At 28.6% G+C, this 24413-nt stretch overlaps 2 protein-coding genes across 2 annotated transcripts; both read right to left on the reverse strand.

Annotated features, from left to right (window-relative positions):
* Window positions 1–960: 960 nt before the first annotated feature.
* Window positions 961–22888, reverse strand: LOC122498963 (probable phosphomevalonate kinase). The gene is made up of 5 exons (XM_043606977.1): window positions 22754–22888; window positions 22368–22625; window positions 4555–4760; window positions 1986–2135; window positions 961–1925 (listed from the first exon to the last, which is right to left on the reverse strand). Exons 2-5 carry the CDS (start codon window positions 22502–22504, stop codon window positions 1804–1806), a joined length of 615 nt encoding a protein of 204 aa, XP_043462912.1. The 5' UTR covers window positions 22505–22625; window positions 22754–22888; the 3' UTR covers window positions 961–1803.
* On the reverse strand, window positions 22855–23998 carry LOC122498964 (60S ribosomal protein L29). Its single transcript, XM_043606978.1, has 4 exons — window positions 23854–23998; window positions 23689–23745; window positions 23248–23312; window positions 22855–23019 (listed from the first exon to the last, which is right to left on the reverse strand). The coding sequence occupies exons 2-4, from the start codon at window positions 23723–23725 to the stop codon at window positions 22906–22908; spliced, it is 216 nt and encodes a 71-aa protein (XP_043462913.1). The 5' UTR covers window positions 23726–23745; window positions 23854–23998; the 3' UTR covers window positions 22855–22905.
* Between the last annotated feature and the right edge of the window lie 415 nt (window positions 23999–24413).

Here is a 24413-nt window from a genome sequence, read left to right on the forward strand (position 1 = left end):
CTTTTAAAATAAAACATGTTTTTTAACATAAATTTCAAAAGAATTTCTATGATAAAATCATTTTTTTAAATAAATTTTCAAGTAAAAACCTTTTCAACATTTACTTATTCAAAAATACCCGCCATGAAAGTACATTTTCCGACCGTGAAAATTCATCGAGCCGATTGCTTGACCAATCCACCGGAGGTATAGAAGCACCTTATATTTATGAATATGATTACACATATTATTAACAAATTATTAACATTAGTTATGAATAAAGGAATGAAACGCATTTTGCCGAATTAATGCGTATTTCAAAACTTCTTTGTCAAAGGAAAAGATATTCGATACTTATTTAGATTTTGTTTATATGAAGTATTCCTAAGTGGAAATACCAAGAAGACTTTAGGGAAATATAATAGCTTATTTTACGAGTTAATTCTCGGAGCAGATAAAGAGGTTTTTGTGTATATATTTTCCAATATTTATTCTATTTAATAAATTGAAAGACGATTCGTTTTATAATTCGAAATCTAAAAAGCTGTGCCATCTCTCACGATTTAGAATTAACATTTTACTTAAAATTATTAATTTATATTTAAATTAATTAAAAGAAATCTCATCGATATATCGAGATTCGATTTATCGATTATCAGTAGAGCGAGATAAACGTCGCTCGTTACATAAGCAAAGTGCATGTTGCAGATGGAGCTGCGGTTGTCCAATTGTTGGCGCTAACTTTTAAAATGTTGATAGCCTTTTTTGAAATTGATAAAAAATAAATATTTATTTTTATTCATTTTTTAATTAAAAGTAATTAAGAAAATTAAATAAACAAAAAACTTTTTTTAATATTATTAATAACAATGAACATACATTCTAATTCAGTATCAGATAATTAAAACTAGACAAATGGTATATATTTATCAATTTATGTTTATTAAAAAAGAAATTAGAATAAATAAATTGAAATCAATATTATTGAAAATAATAAGTAATTATTAATAATAGTAACAAAGAATATAATTATAATAGGGCAGGAGTTTAAATCTTATATTTAAATGTAATGAAATTAAAGTTATTAGAATTAATTCCAAATTAGGCAGCAAACTAAATTTAGAAATGGCGTAGAACAGTTAAAGATAATTCCCTATTTAATGCTTAGCGTTCGCCAGTTTCATATGCCTTACGCTTATATGTTTGTGTAAGTTTAATTGTATATGAAATTCACAAAGAAAAAAGAAAAATTGTAATTAATTAAAAATTAGGCAGGGAACTGAATTGAGAAATGGCAGAGAACGGTAAAGGAGACGGCCGCTTGCGGCCGTCGACTGCGCTAGTTACATAAAAATTACATTTTAGAGCTGTGCAAAATTCGAACCGAACCGAGTTTTGTTCGGTTTTGGAGCGCCGAAATTTCGAATCTCGAATATTCGACATTCGAACTAGGCTAACTCGAATGTCAGTTTTTCGACATTCGAACTGGACTGACTCGAATGTCGAAAATTCGACATGCGACTGAAATGTCGAATTTTAGAATTGGACATTTTAGCGTTCAAAAACCGAACAAAACTTGGTTCGGTTCGACATTCGAACTAGGCTAACTCGAATGTCGAATTTTCGACATTCGAACTAAGCGAAAAAATTCGAACAGTTCGGTTCGAATTATTTTGCACAGCTCTATAACATTTCTTTGAAATGAAATTGTATAAATAACTACAATTAATAGAGGGGTCTCATTGACATATTTACGTGATAGATATTTTATGTACTTTAGACCTAAAATACCTGTTAGTGTGACACAAATTTGATTAAATAAAGTTACTCTATAAGTTGTAAAATTTGTTCCAATATACTTTCAATATCCTCAGTTTCATTGTGTAAATGAAGATCCCAATTATCTACATCATCTAAATCGCATTCTGTCTCCATGTCGTCGATACCTATGAAAATATTTTTGTTTTAAATAAGTTTTATTTAATAAATTGATGCATTTATTTTACCTTGTGTAAAAGTCCAACCACGTTTAACACGAACAGATTCACGACAGCTAATTCGAATGGATTTACAAATTTTTCCATAATTTTCAAAAAACCATTTAATATCAGTTTTTCTTCTCGCATCACTTAATATCCAAATTGGTTTGCTTTTTACTGTGACAATAAATAAAAAAATATTTTTAAAAGCATATTGAAAAGAGTTGAAAGATTTTAAAGTTTTTTTTAATAACAGAAATTTAATAGATATTTAAATAACTTGTAAGGGGCAGGCACAAAGGTTTTGTTAATTAATTAAAATTTCAAAAATGTAGATAGTGTCCAAGTGCTTCCATGTAAGACAAATGTCGATCTTCTTCAATGTAAATTTGATATCGTGAAACAATGATAAAAATTTTATCTTCTGTAATTTGGAAAGAATTTCGCGGTAAGTTCCTCACTCAACATGTAAATAACGCGTTTTTCCCATTATTATAACTTCCGCTTCTAAGTTATCCATTTTAGAAAAAAAATAACACAAAAATTTTTTAATTTAAAATAACGAAATATATTCCAATTGACAACACGAAAATTTGAATGTAAACGATGTAAACAGCACGGAAAATTTTGTGAAACAACTTCATGTCAAACAAAAGACAGCTCAGCGGAATAAAATATTTGTTTTCTGCTTGAATTAAATCATTATTAATATGTATTAATTATTATTTAAATAAAATTATTTTAGACTTCCTTTTTCAGACTTTTTTTGGACCTTTTGAACATTTTGGACTTTCTAATTATTGGAGTTTTTGTACTTTGGAATTTCTAATTATTGGACATTTTATTTTGGATCTTTTGTACTGCTACCGTAAAGTTGAGTCTCCAATGTGAGAGAGGTGCGCATCGATGTTCATAGCTATAGGTATACTAAAAACTAAAGTATGCTGTGGTATATCTATAGCTATGAACATCGATGCGCACCTCTCTACGTGCGTGAAGTTGGCACAACAACCATATAATAATTAACTTTTCTGGTATGGAATCGTTTGGTCATCGTTTGGTCATGTTAGGAAACTAACTTTCTACGTTTGGATGCAATAAATAAAAAAGTTATTCAACTTTTAAATTTATAGTGCTAACTTCACATTTGCACAACAAAAGTTAATATATTTTTAAAATTTTAATGCCAATCGTTTGGTCATCGTTTGGATAAGATTGGAAACACCATTCAAGCGTTTGGACGATTCATAAAATAATTATAAAACATTTTAAAGATTTTTGTTCACAGCACACTGGAAATAAGGCTATTCAAGTTGGGTGGGGAAACATTTAAAGATGGATGCTTGCTGGTGCACAAACAATGAAAAAAATAAGTAAAAGGGACTGACAACTAAATATAGAATAATTTTTTATTACACTATGGTTAAAAAATGATTTTTAAAAAGTTATGGTTGAAAAACTTAAGTCCTATTGAGTTTAATTGAATTTAATGCACTGTTTGTGCACCAGTAAGCATCCATTTTTAAATGTCTCCCCACCCAACTTGAATAGCCTTATGTATAAAGTTGCGTAAAAGGATCTGCGCATGGGCATTCTTAGCGCGAAATTTTGAAATCTTCTTGCATTACTCATAAAGATTATTATTGTTAGTTTTTAAATAAATTTTAGGTTATTATTATTACTATTATTTTTTATTTTTCTAGTATGAAATCGTTATAGTAATAATAATAACCTACAATTTATTTAAAAACTAACAATAATAATCTTTATGAGTAATGCAAGAAGATTTCAAAATTTCGCGCTAAGAATGCCCATGCGCAGATCCTTTAAAGGTACTGCCACAGCTCTCTGCTGCCTGCGCAGGCAGCTGAGATACAATGAGAGTGAGGGAGAAAAAGCATGAATTTGAATTTTCTTTCTCCCTTACTCTCATTGTATCTCAGCTGCCTGCGCAGGCAGCAGAGAGCTGTGGCAGTACCTTTACGCAACTTTATACATTTCCAGTGTGCTGTGAACAAAAATCTTTAAAATGTTTTATAATTATTTTATGAATCGTCCAAACGCTTGAATGGTGTTTCCAATCTTATCCAAACGATGACCAAACGATTGGCATTAAAATTTTAAAAATATATTAACTTTTGTTGTGCAAATGTGAAGTTAGCACTATAAATTTAAAAGTTGAATAACTTTTTTATTTATTGCATCCAAACGTTGAAAGTTAGTTTCCTAACATGACCAAACGATGACCAAACGATTCCATACCAGAAAAGTTAATTATTATATGGTTGTTGTGCCAACTTCACGCACGTCACCTCTCTCACATTGGAGACTCAACTTAAGAAAAGCTATGAGTGGGAGTGAGACAGACTTATGCAGAACGCATGGTATGGTAGCTTTTCTCGTTTTTTTGTTATTCAGTGTTACTACTCTATTGAAATTGAGTGAGAACTGCTAGCTGCCAAAATGCATGATTTTTGTGACTTTCTCGCCAATTATTTATTCAACGGTGCGATCAGTATAAAGTAACCTTTTTTTATATACTTTTCATCAACATTTGTTGTTTCATGCAACAACCTCCTTAATTTCCATAACTTACCATTGTACATTTCAATAGCAGCTCGACAAAAGTATCCATAATCTTTTTTTCTAGTATCTTCTCCCCATTTTACCATTTCAAGTCTGTATTTTTCCTTGAATGGCCCATCTCCAAGTAACTGATTTAAATCAAGATTTAATGATTTGGCCCAATGAGATTTTATCGGACCGGACAATTTAACAATAACACTTTTTTCACCACCAAGTCTAAAAATACAGAATTTTCACTATTTATTAAGAAGATTTATCCAAGAAAAATTTACCTGTAGAAAAATAATTAATTAACATTTAAAATAATAAAAACTATTATTGATAGCATTTCCCATGAAAACAAAATTATCAATTTTCTTGAAAAAATATTGACAATCAAAAAATATTCGTTCTGATTTTTAAACAAGCATGCCATTTTGAAAATATGTATGCTTATTTGTTTAAAAAAAGTCAAAATTTTCTTGTAAACAAATAAGCATATTTTTCTAAACGGCGCGGCGTGCTTGTTCGAAAATCTGAACGTTGATGTTGTAGAGAATCATTTTTTAAAGGAAATAAGTAGACACCATTTTGTTGCAATGAAAATTTTGAAATTATGCAATAATTATGCGATGAAAATAAAATTATGCAATGACGCATGGTTAGGTTTAATTTGTATATAATAATTTTTAAATGGTTTTAATATATAGTTAATAAATAATTTTTTAACCTAAAAACAATTAAATGAACAATATTAGTATAAATAAGAAGTTATCAATCCTCCAAGTCAATTGATTGACTTGGAGGATTGATAACTTCTTATTTATACTAATATAATTTTACCAAGTGATAAATTCAACAATACTAAAGGAACAATAATAGAAGTTTAACTTTGGCATCAATCGTGTATTTTGAAAAATTGTTACATTCTTAGTTAAGAAAATTTCATTTAAGTTTCTCTAGAATAGCGAAAGTTTTAACTGAATGAATAAAAAATTCACTAATATAATGAAAATTGTAGTTGCTCCAAGTAAAATTTTTTTCCCGTGCATAAAGTTATTTTTATAATTAAGTAAAATGTAACATTCTTTTTTAACGCATTTTATATTATTGTCAGGGACCGATTCTGAAACGAAACTAAATTCAAAATTTACGTTCAATTTAATTTAGTGTCAATTCAAAACTAAAGTCCGATAAAATTAAATATTTAGTGTCAGTAAAAAAATTACTAAAAAAACGAAATACACTGAAACCCCACTTATTTGAACATGGTCCACGCAATTCGACACGAATAGCGAATTCGGTTATCTGCTCCGAGAGCGATCTTGCTCGGTGTAGGAGTATAGCAGGGAGTAAGACTAAGGAGACTGAACTAATGCTATGGAAGTGAAACCATTCGTCGCATTGAAACTATACGTAAGACTGAAAATTATGGTTTTCGCGCATGCGCACATGCAATACTCTCTAAATTTGAATCAGCGAAAAGTCGCTGATTCACCAGCCCAGAGTATGCAGCTGATGAAATAGCGTATATACACTGATGAAACAGCGTATATGCACTGATTTTCCAGCGTATATACGCTGTTTAATCAGCTGCATACTCTGGGCTGGTGAATCAGCGACTTTTCGCTGATTCAAATTTAGAGAGTATATTTGTCTCTGTCTTTCTCAGTAACTCAGATGCGACTGAGAAAATTATTATAAGCTACAAGTTGAGAAGGTTATGTTTAATATTTGTGAATGTTGTGCGTTTCAGGAAATATTATTAATAATAACTATTAGTAAATTGAAAAAAAATTAATTTAATAAATATAAATGTGCATACAAAAATATATACTAAAGAGTGTATATTTTTCAGTGATAAGTAATATATTAATAATATAATAAAATATTTATAAATGTTCAGAATCAATTTTTTTGGTATATAAACTACAAAGTGTTTTATTCTTTGTGGAAACAATTGAACAATTCCTAAATAAATAATATTTACGAATTTGTAATTTACTTTAATTATATACTTTATAAATAAACAGCTTTAAATGTCACATAAAAGTTATCAATAAGTTAATTTATTCGTTTGTCGATCATTGTAATATGATGTTTTGCATCCTGGTATGCAACAAACCATAATTTTGAAATTTTATTTTAAGAATCATATGTCAAAACATAACCATAACCTATTGATAAGTTTTTGTTCTCTCACTTGCTTATATTTTACGATATAAAGAGAGAGAGCAATATGCGCATGTACTGCGCATGCGCGCGGAGCATAAGTTTTGTCATTCTGCGAGTATAGTTCCCCTACAGAAAAAGGTTTCATTTTTGAGAGACTTCACACAGTCAGTTCAGTCTCCTTAGTCTTACTCCCTGGAGTATAGTTTACTCTGCTCTCAAAAAGCTGTGCTCTACTCTGAGCATGGAGTAGTATAAAGGCCTAAGCACAATAGGTTCGCGAAAGTCGTTCGCGAACGCAAAGCATGAGTTAGAAAAGGACTGAGATATATTTGTGTCCTTGTCTATCTCATGCGTCTCGTTCGCGAACGACTTTCGCGAACCTATTGTGCGTTGGACTTAAGGAGACCCAGATAACAATCGTGCGTCGCATTTAAACGCATGTTTCTTGCACTAACTGCGACTTACCAGATGAGTCGGTTCATATACGCATCTTACTATCGTCTGTGACGCTGGTAATAATGCGAGTGTTGTGAACTGCATTTCGTAAGCGCCTGTGATACAAAATGATAAGCATGTTCCGTTCACAAGTGCGACTCGCTAGAAGAGTCAATCCATACGCATTTTACCATCCACAGTGCGAATGCTGTGAATGCGTGTGCAGTGAACTGCACTTAATACGCACGCAATTAATGATGCGCAACCACCCGTATCGGCAATCACACATTTTATAATGGCGACAGCATTGTTTGTGGTGTGTTATCAAAATAAGTTTTTATTGTGATTTCATTTTTTATTGTTTTTTATTGCGATATTATTGTGAGGAATTATTGTGGATTTAATTTTTAGTACTGCAGCAAAATAAGAAAGTTAAATTTAATTTGTTTAAAGTACATATATATTTTTGTTGTATTAGATATAACCTCAAAAAAAGAATTTGGAAGTTTTTAACAATTTCAATTCCAAAATTGTACTGAAATATTAAATTAAAATCGTTTTTATAAATAACATTTTAATTTAAAAAAAATTACTAATGTCAATAATCTTTTCTTTTTATTTAATTCAAATAAGGCTGAAGTATAAATATAATTTATTCGCATTATACCGTCACGCATGTGCCCATCACAATATGCGACAGTTATGGATCGCATATGATGACGCATCTGAGTGGTCCAGTGAACGCGCATAGTGCGGATAAATCGGCACGCGTGCAGATGATATTAGTAGCACACAACGCGCATTTTGTTATCTGGGGACCGAACGCCCGTGATGAATCCGCGTCAAACGTGGCCGCATTTTTCATAACAGTGATTCCTCTAGGCTCACTTACATCGATAGAAGAGCCTCTCGCGGAGGAGAAGATCATTATATTTAAAAACAAAATAAGACATGACATAACCTCTAATTTTGTTTATAAAAGTGATTGTTAGTTCAATGAAGCATGTAAAAAATAAATTGTGAGTGAAAATGCCTGCTGCTGTCTGTGTAGTGAAAAATTGCAATTCTTCTCTCTTAATTATAGAGGGAATTTTAGTAACAATTAAGTTATGTATATAAACAATATTAATCGCAACAATTCTCACATATACTTACTTATTTATCTCTTTTCACTTCCAACCGAGCACTTTCAAAATTAATATTGAATAAATAATAATATATTATAATTATAAGATAATTATTAATGATAATTGTCAACTATTTCCAAACAACACTAACCTATAAAAATACCAACTGCACTGTACAATAACAATTAGCAGACGATTATTGGTGACATTTTTCCCCGTTGGGGGCGCTTCTATCGATGTAAGTGAGCCCAGAGGAAACACGGTAATGAAAAGTGCGGCCACTTTGCGTGAGTGGCGTTCGGTCTCCTTATACTACTCCACCCTACTAAAAATAAAATCAGGAATCGTCATGAATGGTCAGAATTTCTGAACATTCCTGAACAGTCTCACCACTTCTGACGTTTTCGAACGTTTCTCACCATTCCTAACCAAATACTTTCCAAGCTCCTCCCACTTTACTCCCACCATTTTCGAAACTGTGACCATTTCTGAAATTCCTGACCATTTCTGAAATTCTTGACTATTTCTGAAATGTGTGAACACATAACCTATAAAAATTTTGGTACATCTTTCTAATTTTGGTAAAGTCTCATGAAAATTTATATATACATATAAAATCTTTCAAATTTATTTTTTACATTTCAGAATACATTATTCTATTATAAAAATTGTTCTTTTAACTTAACAAAAGTTCTCATTTTTCAAATTGGTATAATTATTGAATTAATTATACAGCAAAAGTAGGTAAATAAATCAAAACATTCGGTCTATTCTTTTAACATTATTTAATATATTTATTTAATGTATATTTATAATATATTAATTTAATATATATATATATTTACTTGTAATTATTTAATATAGTTAGTTAATAATAAATTTTGTTTGATAATATTAGTAATTTACTATACCAGTCAGTACTTATTATGAGAAGTATTTGCATTATAATTGAAATACAGTTATATTTAAATTATTATTATTAATCATTAATAGAAAATTTTCTTACTATAATGATTATTAATAATTTAAATTTAAAATTTATAAAAATTTCAATATTGCATTAATAATTCATTATTATTATAAATTATAATGTTAAATTAAATTAATATTAAATACTAAATTCATTTTAAATGCAGATATAATAATAATTATTATTAATCTGTATTCGTATTATAGTTTATGAAACATTCCAAATTGTAAAGTTAAGACTTAATTTATTATTGATTCAATTAATAATGTTAATTTTTATTAATTCACATAACCTATTATGACTAAATTGAAATATAATTAATTAATAAAAATTATTTAACAGTTTATTCCAGTGCTGCCAGATTGGGAGATTTTTCTTCAAATTTGAAGAATAATTTGTAGTTTTGAGAAATTTGAAGAATTTGAAGAAATTTTTTTAAAATTTGAAGATTTTTTTTTAAGAAGTAAGTTTTATTAATTTCTTTTTTAAATAACACTAGAATGGTGAGAGATGAATGTAAATTGTTACCATTTGGTAGTGTTTTGTGACTAAACCGTAAATGCATAAATGTTCGCTATATTTGCAACGAAAGCAGAAAACCATGAGTGCAAAAAAGATAGGTAGATATTGTTGTTCTTTTCACTCTCATGATTTTCTGCTTTCGGTAGACGTATTCTGCTCACATGGTATCTCACCCTGATATACGTAAGAACAGTCTCTTGCAGCAGAATACAATTTACCATCAGAGAATAAATTTTGTTTGGTTGAAACATATTCTATGATCTAATGCAAATCCTTTCAGATCAAATATTAGTTATAATAATTATATAATTTCATAATATTCTTGATTCTAAGTTTTTTAAAATTTGGAGATTTTTTTGAAGATTTTTTTCATAAGGTTTTGAAGATTTTTGAAGAAAAGTTTTAGAAGTTTGAAGAATTTTGATTTTCCTGGTCTGGCAGCACTGGTTTATTCTGATTTATTGATAATATTGGTAATTGAATTTTACTATTTTACAGTTGCTCTTTATATAGACAATTGAATCCAGAAATATGTAAGTCGGTTCGGTAGTCGCAGTCGTTAGGGCAGTTAGTTTAGGCACTAGGTTAGGTCATGCGTCGGGGTTCGATCCCCGTAGGGTCCAAATTTTAATTTAATTCCGGAAATTAGTTTCCAGTTGTTCCGTATGTAAACAAACTGACATTAATTAATAAAATATATTTTTTAAAATTAATTTGTTGCAACTTTTTGCATATTGTTTAAATAAATAAAACAGAAGTGGCTTAAAAATATGGTCAAAAATGAGATACAAATGGTCTCAAATAGTCACCAATTATGGGCGGGGTCAACAAAGATGAGGGGATAGTAGCAAACTTGTGACCACTTTAAACTTCCTCCTGATCAGTTGTGATAGATTTCTGACGAGATCCATCCAGAATCGTAAGAAAACTGGATTAAAGTGGTCAGGCGGCCTGACCATTTGTCTGACCATTCCTGATTTTATTTTTAGTAGGGCATGTTCGTGATTTCAATATTTAATAAGGTAAAGGTCCCAATTATGGGACAATTTACAATTTTGGCCCTATTATGAGACAGTATTACAAAAAATAAAATAAATGCAATTAAAATTGGTCATAAGAAATTTCTACTTACTTCAAAAAATTCTACACGTTATAAGAATAATTATTTATGTATAGCATTTAATTTAATAAGAAATGTTTAATTGCATTTTAGTTTTTAAATTAAGGTAGGCCAGGTTTTCCGTCAGACTACAGTCCCACATTAGGTACACTTATTATTTGCATGTCCCTATTATGAGACACACAGCAAACATAACCTCAAATATTTTCAGTATTTTCACATTAATTTTCTACCAGAAAAATTAGTTTTATAATTATTTATTAAACCAGAATTCGTTTATTGTATTTTATTCTTTTTAATTAATATTCAAATTATTAGGATAAGTCAATAGAATTCTAATTACTTATTGAATTAACCCTTAAACCGCACCCTGGGTGTGCGACACCCATATTCTAGCTTTTTACTCTAATATTTCGTTTAAAGTCGTAAAAATTGAACATATTTCGCTATTGAATAACACATTTTGTACTTAACTTTATGTTCCGTGAGGGACATTAGTCTCCCAAGTGTCTTTGTGTATTTGATAACTTTATGAAATTAACAGCGAAAAATTTCTGGGTGGCTGATACCCAGTTTTCGGTTTAAGGTGATTTCAATAGTTTTAAAAAACATTTTTTTAATTATTAAGATTAAATAAATCATTATGAAACTTATTTTCCTTCAAAATAGATGTACTGAGCTACATAAGAGAATTTTTCTGAACCATAATATCCTTTTCCAGATTGAAAAACACACTTTAAAGTCCCCTGGTGTCGCACACCCAGTGTGCGGTTTAAGGATGGATTCGGAAGTGTGCGGTTTAAGGGTTAAATAAATGTCTCATATTAGGAACATTCATTTTGGGACACCCGTACATACCCGTTACATAGTCCCATAATTAGTGCAGTGCAGAGTTTCAAAATTTAATTAATATTATTTTTATTTCAAGAAAAATAACCATTTTAGGGTCTAAATATTATTCATAACATATAAATCTTTCAATCTATACCCTAATTATTCATATTAACACTCCTGATTCCAAGAAATTTATCATAGAAATTTAGTTTAGCTTAAACCGCTAGTGTTGCCGCGATACGAGACGAGGCGATAATTTTAACTGTCTCGTCTTGTCTCGTTATTATAGGGCAATTTATCGTCTCGTCTCGTGTTTCGAAAATATTACATATTATCGTCTCGTCTCGTCTCGTCTCGAGTGTCGAGAATGCTACACATTATCGTCTCGTCTCGTCTCGAGCGTCGAGAATGCTACACATTCTAGTTTTCTCTCGTCTTTTTCAGCTTTCTTTATAGAAGTATAGTATTGTAAAAAATTTGACGTGTTAATTTTTTTTAATGTTAATATTTATCTTAGATATACATATATGTCTGTAAAATTTTGTTCGCACATTACGAAAAAATGACTTGACGATTAAGGTGAGACTTGGTAGTCTCTCAGGTATTAGTCTGGTTTAAAATTTTAGCTATATTTTCTTATTTGATTCAAATCAAATAATTTTTAAAAAGATAAATATAAAAGTTGCTAACTTTTTTAGCTAAATATAGAACCCATTTTCACAATAATATTTAAAAATAAGCAAAAAAACTGAATTTATGATCCAAACCCAAATTTTTTTTTCACAATTTTTTTAAATTTATTTTTCCGTTAAATATTGCTCATTAAAAAAAACACTGAAAAATGAATTAAATTTCAACTTTTAGTTAAGAAAGAATTTATTTACTAAATATTATGTATAAAAAAAATATAATTTATATAAAATATTTATAATTTCTTATATTTTGTTTAAAAAGACTATTAAATGCAACGTAAACAATAAAAGATTTTAGTATACATATATCTATCATATTTTATATATATATGTTAACCGTAACTATATATTTTCAGAATAAAACTTTGCAATTTAAAAAAAATTCTCATCGAGAATTCTCGTAATTCTCGTCGAGAATTCTCGTCTCTCGTGACACCTCTCTCGTCTTGTATCGTTTTAGCGATAATTAAAAAAATACTGTCTCGTCTCGTCTCGAGTCAAAGTTCTCTCGTCTCGTCTCGCCTCTCGCCATTATCGCGGCAACACTATAAACCGCGTCCCATAATAGGGACCTTTACCTTATTGATGAAAGTTAAATTTACTTTTTCCACTTTATTTTCTGGTGGATTCCACGTCAGTTCAACACACTTATTTTCATGACTTGTTGGGATATGGCTGTAATTTTGTAAATTTATTACTTTTATAGTGATAAACAACTCCACCAAATATTTTTTCAAAATTTTGAAAATTACCAAAAATATGGAAATTTTTAAAATTTTTGTCTTTTTTTTGAAAGTGATATAACTTTGGTTCTAATTAACCGATTTTGAATTTTAAAAAAAGGATTTTTTTGGTTTTAAGTATATTTTAAGTTAAGATTAATATAAAAAAAAATTTCAAAATTTTTTTTTTTTTTAAATTTTGAAAAATTAAAAATCCGTTTTTGAAAAAGCATCATCTTCGATTTTGTTCAAAATTTTACTAAATGTTAGGTCAAATGTGCTTTACATGTCCTGTAAGTTTGATCTTGGGATCTCAAAGGGATTCGGAGTAAAAAAATAAAACGTAACCATATATTACGAACATATGGGGCAAAATTCCTCAACTGCCCAGGTAAAAAAATGAATTTTCTCTAAACCTTGCTAAAATGTTACTGTTGTTAGTAGAAGTGTAAAGATTAATTTTTTTTTAATTTGATAAAATATTTTTTGAGTTATAGAGTTTCAAAATTTTGATTTTTTTGAAAATATTTTTTTTTCGATTTAATATATTGATAAGTAAAATTAATCAAATTTAAAGTATCAATAGTGATTTTTAAAGGGGTTTTCACGGGCTATAAGCTGGTTGTGAAAAAAGTTGTTTTCTGTCAATTTGACTTTGAAAGTCAAGGTCAAATTCTTAATTTCAATATACAGTAGAACCCGGTTAATATGATCCCGTTTAATACGATTTCTCGCTTAAGATGCTCATTTATAGTGGTCCTGCAATTAAAGACATACATTTTATATCCCACCTTATACGTTTTCCCGCATCAGACGCATTCTTAAGGAGCATTCAGACCTCTGCAGACTGCCTGCCTGCGCAGGCAGAAGATCGTTCACACCTCACTTTTCCCGTTGAAAAATGAGGGAAGATTTGAATTTTAATAGATATTTAAATCTTCCCTCATTTTTCAACGAGAAAAGTGCACTGAGAGAAAAGAGGGAACACTGCGGTACATTTGGAGGTTGTGTATGGCAATATACAGTTGGTTCTACTGCGTTCTCTAAAGGGGCGTGTAATGCGCCCCCGAGAGCGCGCTGCTGACTTTTTCGCGAGTGTGCTGTTGACTTGACTCGTGGGGTCCGAGAAAAGAGTCAGCAGCGCGCCCTCGGGGGCGCGTTACAAGCCCCTTTTAGAGTACGCAGTAGAACCAACGTTATATTGCCACACACAACCTCCAAATGTACCGCAGTGTTCCCTCTTTTCTCTCAGTGTGAGGTGTGAACGATCTTCTGCCTGCGCAGGCAGGCAGCCTGCAGAGGTCTGATTGCTCCTTTAGTGCGGTCCCTACAGAATAGTACACGGAGAAAAATGGTGCTGAGTTTCTAGTAAAAGTTCCTATGGAATAGTAATAATTCTACTTTTATATTAAAAATTACTATTCATAGTAAAATGTACTTCGCATGAAGTAAAAATTACTATTTCTGGTAGTAAAAATTACTAATAGTAATTATTACAGTAGTCACGTTTAAAAATTGCTTTAAGAATTTTAATTTTTACATCGTCATTGTAAATTTTATTAAATTTTGTATTACTTTTTACATTCGATATGTTGTAAATATTACTTGTAGAAATTCTAATAATTAATACTGCGGAAAATAAAGATTGCTTCTGCAAGAAGCAACTTTTACTATTGCAGAACAAACTTTTTACTTGTAAAAGTAGTAATCCGTGCCACTACTGTTACACACCTATGTGTGTGATCACGTCACTACTGTCATGCGCAGCGACCGTAACCTGACGTCAAAGTGATCCAACCAAGAAGACTAGAGACAGGAGGAGTAACTTCGATGTATTCCTGTAGAGAGCGGTGGCAGAAAATGTGAGGGCAATGGAGGCGGATAGTTGAAAATGTAGTTTGTGCAATAGACCAAAATTAGGTTTCTGCGCACGCTGATTATTCAAACGATTCAGATTCAAACACGCGCTAAAAGAAATCTTTTTCCACGTGCTGCACATTGTCATTGTGTGATATTGTGTTTACCGCAAAGTTTTTATGAAAACAATTTAAGTTGTTTTTAATTACCTACTACGTATTACAACTAATTTTCCAAGGTTATTTTTTAAAGTTATGAAATAAACGTCCACCTTCTATCAATATAATATGAATACAAACCAAGGTTTTTTTGAGGTTATGAAATAAACATCCAACTTTTATCAATACAATTATTAATAATTTCTAATATTTTTTCGACATTAGTTTGGGATTGCAATTTATCAAATTTCTTTCAGTTTACTACCTTATTATGACGATGAATTTCAAAGTCAAAGAATAATAATCGTTAAAATAACCTCTTCATAATATAATATATGACATTTCTATGTTTTGACGTCTGCTATTCTCTCTCATCTTTTTCCACTACTTGCGCAGTAACCTATTTTGCGTTTCTGCACTAACTACATTTCTATATTACTACTTCCCCCATTGTCCTCATCTACCAAGCCATCCCCACTACCCGAGTTATCCCTCCTGTCTCTAGCAGGGTTGCGCAGTTACGCGTAACTCGAGGTTTTCTACGTATGTTACATGTATGTTACATGAGGTAACATACGTATGTTACCCCCCACTCTCGAAAAATACATGGATGTAACAATGTAAGGACGTAACATACTAGGTAACATACAGTAACAAACCCAGGTAACATACATGAAGTATGTTACGTACCCATCCCTGGTCTCTAGTCTTCTTGGATCCAACATTTCTAGGTTACAAGAAGCACGTGTAGCACGGTTCAGTTCTTTCACCCCAGTCCGACTCCTATGTATTTTGAAGGAAAAATATGTCAGCTTAGTGGTTTGCGTTTTCATGTGCCAAAAAGTAACACGTGATGGCGCTGTTCTCAACACTCGCTCAAAATTCACTAAAGCAATAGAAAAATATCATAGAAACGAATAAATTATTTGTTTTTATAATGAAATCTTGTTGTTAGTGATGTTAAAAATACACGATAAGAAATAATATTGTATTTTTAACTCATAAAAGATGATAGAACAATTGAATAATTAGTATGAAAATACATAAATGTGTTGTACAATAAACTGATGACTTTCGTTTAAATCGTTTAAATTATCAGATAAACTGATTTATAATAAAAGTTAAAGGAAAGTCATAGATAAATAGTATATTTAAAATAAAGAAAACAAATTTAGATAATATAAATAGCATTAACCCTCCGTCACACACATGAGAAAATATTCCGACCTTACACACGTTCAGAGGGAATCGCTCACCACATTGTAAAATAAGCAACATTACAACATAAACAAAGGAATCAACAAAAATTTAGTTTTAACACAAACTTACAAATATGTAGTAAATTATTCTAAATTATAAAATTAATCAAATTAATTTTCGGTCTCAAAAATAAAAATTAATTACACGAATGCACATCTTCCAAGAAATTCCACTCGACATGTAAAAATAATGTAACATTAACAAATAAGCAAAAAAATCATTAAACAATTTATTTTAATTATATTTATAATATAATTTTGTCATCAACCAACAGTGGAACAAAAAATGTTTTTAGAACTTGATTTTTTATTTAACATAACCTCACTTTTTCGAGTTTCTTCTGGCTTTGAAGCTTCATAATTAAATATTAATTATGTTTAAACTAAATGTTTTTTTAGAAATGTGTTGAGGAGTAAATTGTCGAAAGGTATAGAAACTGATTTTATTTTGCAATGAGGAAAACAAAAGTTATTTAAAAAATACTGAAACCGTAGAGGGAATCCCTCCCTAGGTGTGTGACGGAGGGTTAACTTTAATCCATTTTTTTATTTATTATTTGAGATGAAATTTTACTCAAGACAAAAACAAACATGAACGTATACAATGAATAAAAAATATAATATTAAAGGGTCAAAATAAGTGAAACCGGCCACTTGAAAAATTTTTATCTCCAATTTTCAAGTTATCTATGATTTTTAGTAGATATATGAGTACACTTTTTCCCCCTAAAATATTTTTCAAAAAAAATTTTTATTTTTGAAGTAATCAGGTATTGAAGTTTTAGGTCATTTTATTTTCATTTTATTATTACTTTGAAACAAATAAAGATAATTAAGTAATTTTTTTTTAAATTAAAGCTTAAAGTCTATACTTTAAAGATGAAATAAAGCGATTGCTAAAAAATGAAAATTTATAATTGTTATTAACAATTCTTTTAAACAATTGCAAATTGAAGAATGTTCTCAATGTTTTTGAAAGATTAAATTACGATATATTGATGCGCAAAACTATAAGGATTCATTTAAAAAAAAGAAAAATGAGTAACCTCCAATATTATAGAAATTGTGTAGATTTTTCTGCCAAAATGCAGGCCAAAATCGATTTTTAATCTTAAAAATCCGCTTGAAAGCGTGAAGTTTCTAACAAAACAAAAGAAGATCTTATTTATTCGTTTGCAATTTTATCTTTTTCCAGGAACTTGAGTCAATTTTTGCTATTGCATTTTGTCAGCAAAATTTACATAATTTCTATAATATTGGAAGTTACTCATTTTTCTTTTTTTTAAATGAATCCTTATAGTTTTGCGCATCAATATATGGTAATTTAATCTTTCAAAAACATTGAGAACATTCTTCAATTTGCAATTGTTTAAAAGAATTGTTAATAACAATTATAAATTTTCATTTTTTAGCAATCGCTTTATTTCATCTTTAAAGTATAGACTTTAAGCTTTAATTTAAAAAAAAATTACTTAATTATCTTTATTTGTTTCAAAGTAATAATAAAATGAAAATAAAATGACCTAAAACTTCAATACCTAATTACTTCAAAAATAAAATTTTTTTTTGAAAAATATTTTAGGGGGAAAAAGTGTACTCATATATCTACTAAAAATCATAGATAACTTGAATATTGGAGATAAAAATTTTTCAAGTGGCCGGTTTCACTTATTTTGACCCTAAATAAAAATTTAAAAGTTTTAAACTTTTTTAAAAATTTTTAAACTAAGGCAAGCTTTGCCGGCTACTGATTAAAAACATTTTCACTTTTTAAACAATATGCTCTTTTTACAACATTAAAATAGTTTTTAATGTTAATACTTTTTTTACTTTCACATTTTTTTATAAAATTTAGTTGAGATTTCTAACCGATTTCAACACAACAAATACAATAATGAATGAGGTAACGAATATTGCTGACGAGTAGTGAGTACTGCGCCATCTCGAGGAACTTTTTTGCACATTAAAGTGCAAACCACTAAGCTGACTACTTTCTGGGAAAGACGGACAGGGGTGGTTCTTTGGACAATTTTGTTTATATCAGTGGTGCGATCATTAATTGCTATAGCAATTAATAAAAAATAAATAAAAAAGTAAATAAATAAAATAAATAAAATAAATAAATAATAAATAAATAAAAAAATAAATGCATATATATATGCATTTTAATTATTTATCAATTTCCAAAGTATGCAAATTTTTATTTATACTGTAAAATATTATTAAAAATAGTCAGTAGCAATAATTAAAATAATAAAAAATAATTATAATTTTATTAATTTAAATTTCCCGCCATGAATTGTTGCACAATTTTCATTATAAATAAAATATTAAACGCTTTTTCTAAGTTTTTAATATTATAAAAAATGCTAAAAAGATACTGGATTAATATTATATACAAATAAATACCATTAAATTAATATTATTGATTGTAAAATAAATTTTTCTTTTTTTCTAATGCATTTTTACTCAATATCGGCCAACTAACCAGCCAGCGCCACGGTGGTCACCAGTCAACAGTATGGTTAGTTTCAACTCGAGAGTGTCACCCCCGTGATATGAGCCATGTAAAAATTTCAGTGGGACCATGGAACATTTTGAAGAAATTAATTAGAAATCATCATTTTATATGTAAAATAATGATAAATTATTATTTTCCTCAAAAATTCTCATGGTCCCACTCTGATTTTTACATGGCTCATTGAAAAAAGGTCACCAGCTTATAGCCCGTGAAACCCCCTTTAAAAATCACTGTTCATACTTTAAATTTGATTAATTTTACTTATCAATATATTAAATCGAAAAAAAGATATTTTCAAAAAAATCAAAATTTTGAAACTCTATAACTCAAAAAATATTTTATCAAATTCAAAAAAAAATTAATATTTACACTTCTACTAATAATAGTAACATTTTAGCAAAGTTTAGAGAAAATTCATTTTTTTACCTGGGCAGTTGAGTAATTTTGCCCCATATGTTCGTAATATGGTTACGTTTTATTTTTTTACTCCGAATCCCTTTGAGATCCAAAATCGGTTAATTAGAATTAAAGTTATAGCATTTTCAAAAAAAGACAAAAATTTTAAAAATGCCATATTTTTGGTAATTTTCAAAATTTTGAAAAAATATTTGGTGGAGTTGTTTATCACTATAAATGTAATGAATTTACAAAAGTACAGCCAAATCCCAAAGTATGTTGAACTGACGTGGAATCCACCTTTTATTGAAGTCTCTTTATACTGCTTTATATCTAGTATTAAATTTATAATAATATTATTACTTTAAATATTTTGTTTTTTGCTGTGATTTTTTAATTAAAACTAAATAATTGAGTTTCTCAGACACTTGTTTTCGATCTGCACTGAAATAAATTTAATTTTTTTAGTTTAGTTTCGTGTCGACTCGAAACTAAATTAATAATTTAGTTTCGAGTCGACACGAAACTAAACTCAGTTTGTTAACATAAAAAAGATACTTTATAGTATTTTTAAACAAAAAATTAACAATTATGCGATGATTATGCAAATAGTGCTAAATTATACAATGAAAAAAAATTATGCACTGAAAGTATAATTATGCAATTGGATGCGATCACAAATCACATTTATTTTGTATGAATTCTTAATAATTTACAAAATACAGAAGTTATGCTCAGTTTGAGAACATTATGCGATTATGCGACTTGCATAAAATATGTGTCTCTAGAAATAAGCCATATTTATATTAAAATCGAATCATTTTTAAAAAATTCTACAGAAGCGATACAATTTTCCTTTTCCTAAAAACTACAATTAATAGGATAGTTGTACCATTCGTAGCCACTGCTCCAGTTTTGGTCATTTTTTCATTTAATTATTAATTAACTTAAATATATATAAATAATTACAATAAATATTGACTAGTGGCAAAAACTGGTGCAGAAGCACCCTACTTATATTTTAATTATTTAAGACATAATAATTAATTCTTTTTTAAAGGTCTGGATTTCTTCGGATAGGGTAATGTCACATTGAGTGGACCGCCACTTTGAGTGGACCACCTGAGCTTTTAAGTTATCTGACAGCGGAATTATGAAATAAATAAAACGAATAGCAGCACTGCACCTAGAAACCGTAATAAATTAAGTTCCGCGATAAACATGTACGTTATTGTTTGATGTAACGCATTTTTAAGAATGCAAACCAAAAAAGAAGTCGCTCTTACAATGAGTAAAGTGATTCAGAAGTGTAAAAGTAGTGTAAAATTTAAGTTTTAAAAGGTAACTTATTTTTTCCCTACTACTTTGGACATTGAAATTGATTGTCTTAGTTTAATTAAGTGATAATTTTGACTCAAAAAAAATTGTGGTGGCTGCCATAAAAAGTTGTATTTCACTATGAGTGGACCACTGTTTATAACCATGAGAGGACTGCCTGTTTTTTATATTTTTAATGTCAGTTTACCATTTTTAAGGAAATAAATTGGTTTAAAACTATGTTTAATGTTCTTTATTAATTTTTTGTGATATTGATGTAATATGTGCCAAAATTATTAAAAGTGGTTTCACTTGTAAACATTGCGACACAATCATGGTCTGAAGCTGCATAAGCATAAATTTTGTTTTAATATATCAGAAATATTAAATAAATTAAAGAAAATAGAATAACTTTTACAATTTTTTAGGAGTGGTCCACTCAAGGTTACACTTTTTTCATTCCTTAAAAATTAGCTACCGTCAAATAGGCTAACTCCGGACAGGAGGCTAACTTCGGACATTCGTATATTTCTGTAAATATTTTGTATTTCCATTCTACCTAAAAATTTTTATAAGGATTTCCAATTTCTATTGCTTTACCAAACATTCAAGGAACATTATATGACAGTTGAGAAATAAAAATAATCAAAAAATTTAAGAAAAAAATTAATTTAGTCAGAAGAGATTTTAGGAAGTTATTGAACTTTATGAAAAAACTTATTTTTATAAGCGAACATATGTAAGGTAAAAGCTATTTCTTTTTTAAAATTTAATCTACTATGTCTTGACATAAAATTAACACTAATTTCAATAACCTAAATTCGAAAATTATTTCGTAAATTATTTTTATTTAAGAAAATGTAATGGTCAGATACACGTCTTCTGGTGTTGATTACAGTAAATTGAGTCAGACTTTACTTTTATTAAATGTTTAAAAGCTTTAAATATATATATTGTTTATATTCTCAAATTGTATTACATTCTTATGTCCAAAAAATTATATTAAAAATCGCTAAATTTTAAAAAAGTTCATTTTTCAAATGCACCATTAATTGAATTTAATTAGTTTTTGTTTTTCTAAAAAAATTATAATAAATAGTCTGAGAACCTTAGAATAGTTTCTTGTTAAAACAAAAATACGTAAATAATATAATTATCCAAAATAATTTTAAATTATACAAAAAATTATACGGTGTCCGAAGTTACCCCACTTTGAAGGCTAACTCCGGACACTTGTTTTTTACTTCACAGAAAATAACAGAGGTAAATAAAAAAATGTTAACTAGAAATATCAACACACAAGACCCTAAGGATGATATATTCTGAACGTCAAACTTCCAGATATTATATTATAAAAAATATTAATAAAAAACATCGAAAACCGTCCGAAGTTACCCTATTTGACGGTATTTTTTTAAAGTCAATTGTTTTTTCCAAATAAAAATAAAACAAAGCTATTATGGTGTAAACACTTACCTAGGAATCTAAACTAAAGCATGGAATAGAAACCTCCGATTAATTTGCTTTCATAAAGAATTTTTTCGAAAAAAAGCTTAGGCGGTCCACTCAAGGTGACATTACCCTAAACGTCCTTAAATTTGAAATATTTATAATACATTATTCATGACCAGAAAAAAATATATTCATCTTTACTATATTAAATTAAAGAAAATAGGTTAGAGATAAATAGTTTTCAGTAAAATTTAAAAATGTCTTTTACATTGAAATAAAAATATTACCTTTCAAATAATTTATCCGTGATATAATCTTTTCCCGATTTTCTTTTGCCACTGAAAATTAATATGTGTTTAAGTGTTGTAAAATGATTTATATTTTCCGTTCCTTGACAATTATCATCACTTCCCGTGGCTGCCATATTGAATTCCACTTATGCTCTCATTAGAATACGCTTTCCCTTTTTTCACAAACTGAAGAAATTTTGACTAGACAATTCTGTTTAAAATGAAACGATTCTTGGCTCGTGACACTTTACGCAACTAAAAATATTTATCATAATTTATTCAGTTAATTAACACATTTTAAATATTAATGAAAATATTCTCCCACTTTATTTATCGAATAAAAATTCTTTTAATTATTTTATCCACAATATTTATTAACTTACAAAAAAAGTTGACAAAATTGATGTTTCTTTCAAAAAGAAAAACTCGTACCACAATGAAATGATTTTGAGTTTAGAGAAATTAAATAAATTAGATAGTGAAATTAGATTTTCATCTTTTTTATTAAATTAAATTACAATAATTATAAAGAAATTCATTTCTTAGATTCACGTAAGGCTTTACGTTCTGTTGCCCTTTTTAATTGTGCTTTTGGCTTTAGATTGTGTTTCTTTGCGAATCGTTGATTTCGCAAAAATTTCAAATCCATCTGGAAATTAATTTTTCTAAATATAGTCGTCGTTTTAAAATAATAATTTCGTTAAATTACATTGTAAAAGTTTTCTAAATAAATTCAACATTTTGCAAGTTATAATGTAGAAACTCGAATTTCAAAAAACAATATCAATTGTATCAGAATTTATGCTATTGACTCAAATATTAATGGGTTAAAAATCTTTAATTTTCGAACTAAATGAAAAAAAAATTAAAAACTTACACCAAGGGTGGATTCATGCCTATAACGTTTGGGTTTCTTGATTCCATTGCGGTGAGCTTTTCTGTCTGAAAGTAATATTTTAAAATAAACATTATGCGATTTTCAATTAAACTATTAAGCAAGAATAAACAGTTACAACAAAATTTTTATTAATCTAATTGAAATACTCTAAAACAGCAATAATTTAGAAAGGAAAACTAAAATATAAAAATTATGGATATTTCTAGGTTTTATAAACAATTTAATGCTAAATTAAATGTTGCAGATTTTTAGTATTTCAAACCATCAATTTCAAGTTATATTTCTAATAACCTAGTATAAATTATTTTTGTTTAAATATGTATTAACATTAAAAGAAACGTGGAAGAATCAAGTATGTAAACACACAACAAAAATTTGCTGGTAAAGGTTAGAATTTTCAACAAAATTTATAATACTTACTTTGATTGTGATTCGTATGATTTTTGGACTTGGCCATTTTTCACGCACTATTGATTACTGTAAAAATAAATAACAAATAAATTAAATTCAATGTTTGCCTGCAAGCTGTAAATTGTCTAAATTTTTAGGTTATGCAAAATGAAATAAATATATTTTGATATTTACTGCTTTAATATATATAAATTAACTAAGTAATTTTACGTAGAAGTTATTTGCGGGGTATATTTTATTTATAATTTCTAGGATTTCCGTAGATTTTACGGATTTTTATGGAAAACTGATGAATATTAAGAAACAACTAAAACACTGAACTCACCGGAAAACAGAAACCGGAAGAAAGAGAAATTAAAGATGGCTGTTGACGCATGCGCTTCATACGTATTTTTAGAAATAATCGAAATAATTATAATTAAAATTTATAATTTATAATTTTTTATAATTATAATTAGTAAAAGAAATTTTGTTTACAATTTCTTACAGTTAAATGAAAGTTATCCAACAATAATGTTTTTTTCATTAAATTATGTATAAAAAATGTTATATTGTAAAAGTCAATTTCAAACGTGTGGCGGAAAGGCGGGAAAGGTAGATGTCACTTCTGTCAAAAACCATGTGAACCAATCACCTGTTTCAAGGCCTAAGCACAATAGGTTCGTTCGCGAAAGTCGTTCGCGAATGCAAAGCACGAGTTAGAAAAGGACAGTGATATATTTGTGTCCTTGTCT

The sequence above is a fragment of the Leptopilina heterotoma genome, unplaced genomic scaffold, assembly GCF_015476425.1.
Source record: "Leptopilina heterotoma isolate Lh14 unplaced genomic scaffold, ASM1547642v1 Lhet_162, whole genome shotgun sequence".
Lineage (NCBI taxonomy): Eukaryota > Metazoa > Arthropoda > Insecta > Hymenoptera > Figitidae > Leptopilina > Leptopilina heterotoma.

Coding starts and splice junctions, on each gene's coding strand:
- LOC122498964 (XM_043606978.1), bottom strand. CDS start 23,725: ATGGCCAAGTCCAAAAATCATACGAATCACAATCAAA. Junction 23,313..23,688: donor TCATACGAATCACAATCAAA/GTAAGTATTATA, acceptor TATTACTTTCAG/ACAGAAAAGCTCACCGCAAT. Junction 23,020..23,247: donor GGCATGAATCCACCCTTGGT/GTAAGTTTTTAA, acceptor ATTAATTTCCAG/ATGGATTTGAAATTTTTGCG.
- LOC122498963 (XM_043606977.1), bottom strand. CDS start 22,504: ATGGCAGCCACGGGAAGTGATGATAATTGTCAAGGAACGGAAAATATA. Junction 4,761..22,367: donor ACGGATAAATTATTTGAAAG/GTAATATTTTTA, acceptor CTGTATTTTTAG/ACTTGGTGGTGAAAAAAGTG. Junction 2,136..4,554: donor TGCTATTGAAATGTACAATG/GTAAGTTATGGA, acceptor TTATTGTCACAG/TAAAAAGCAAACCAATTTGG.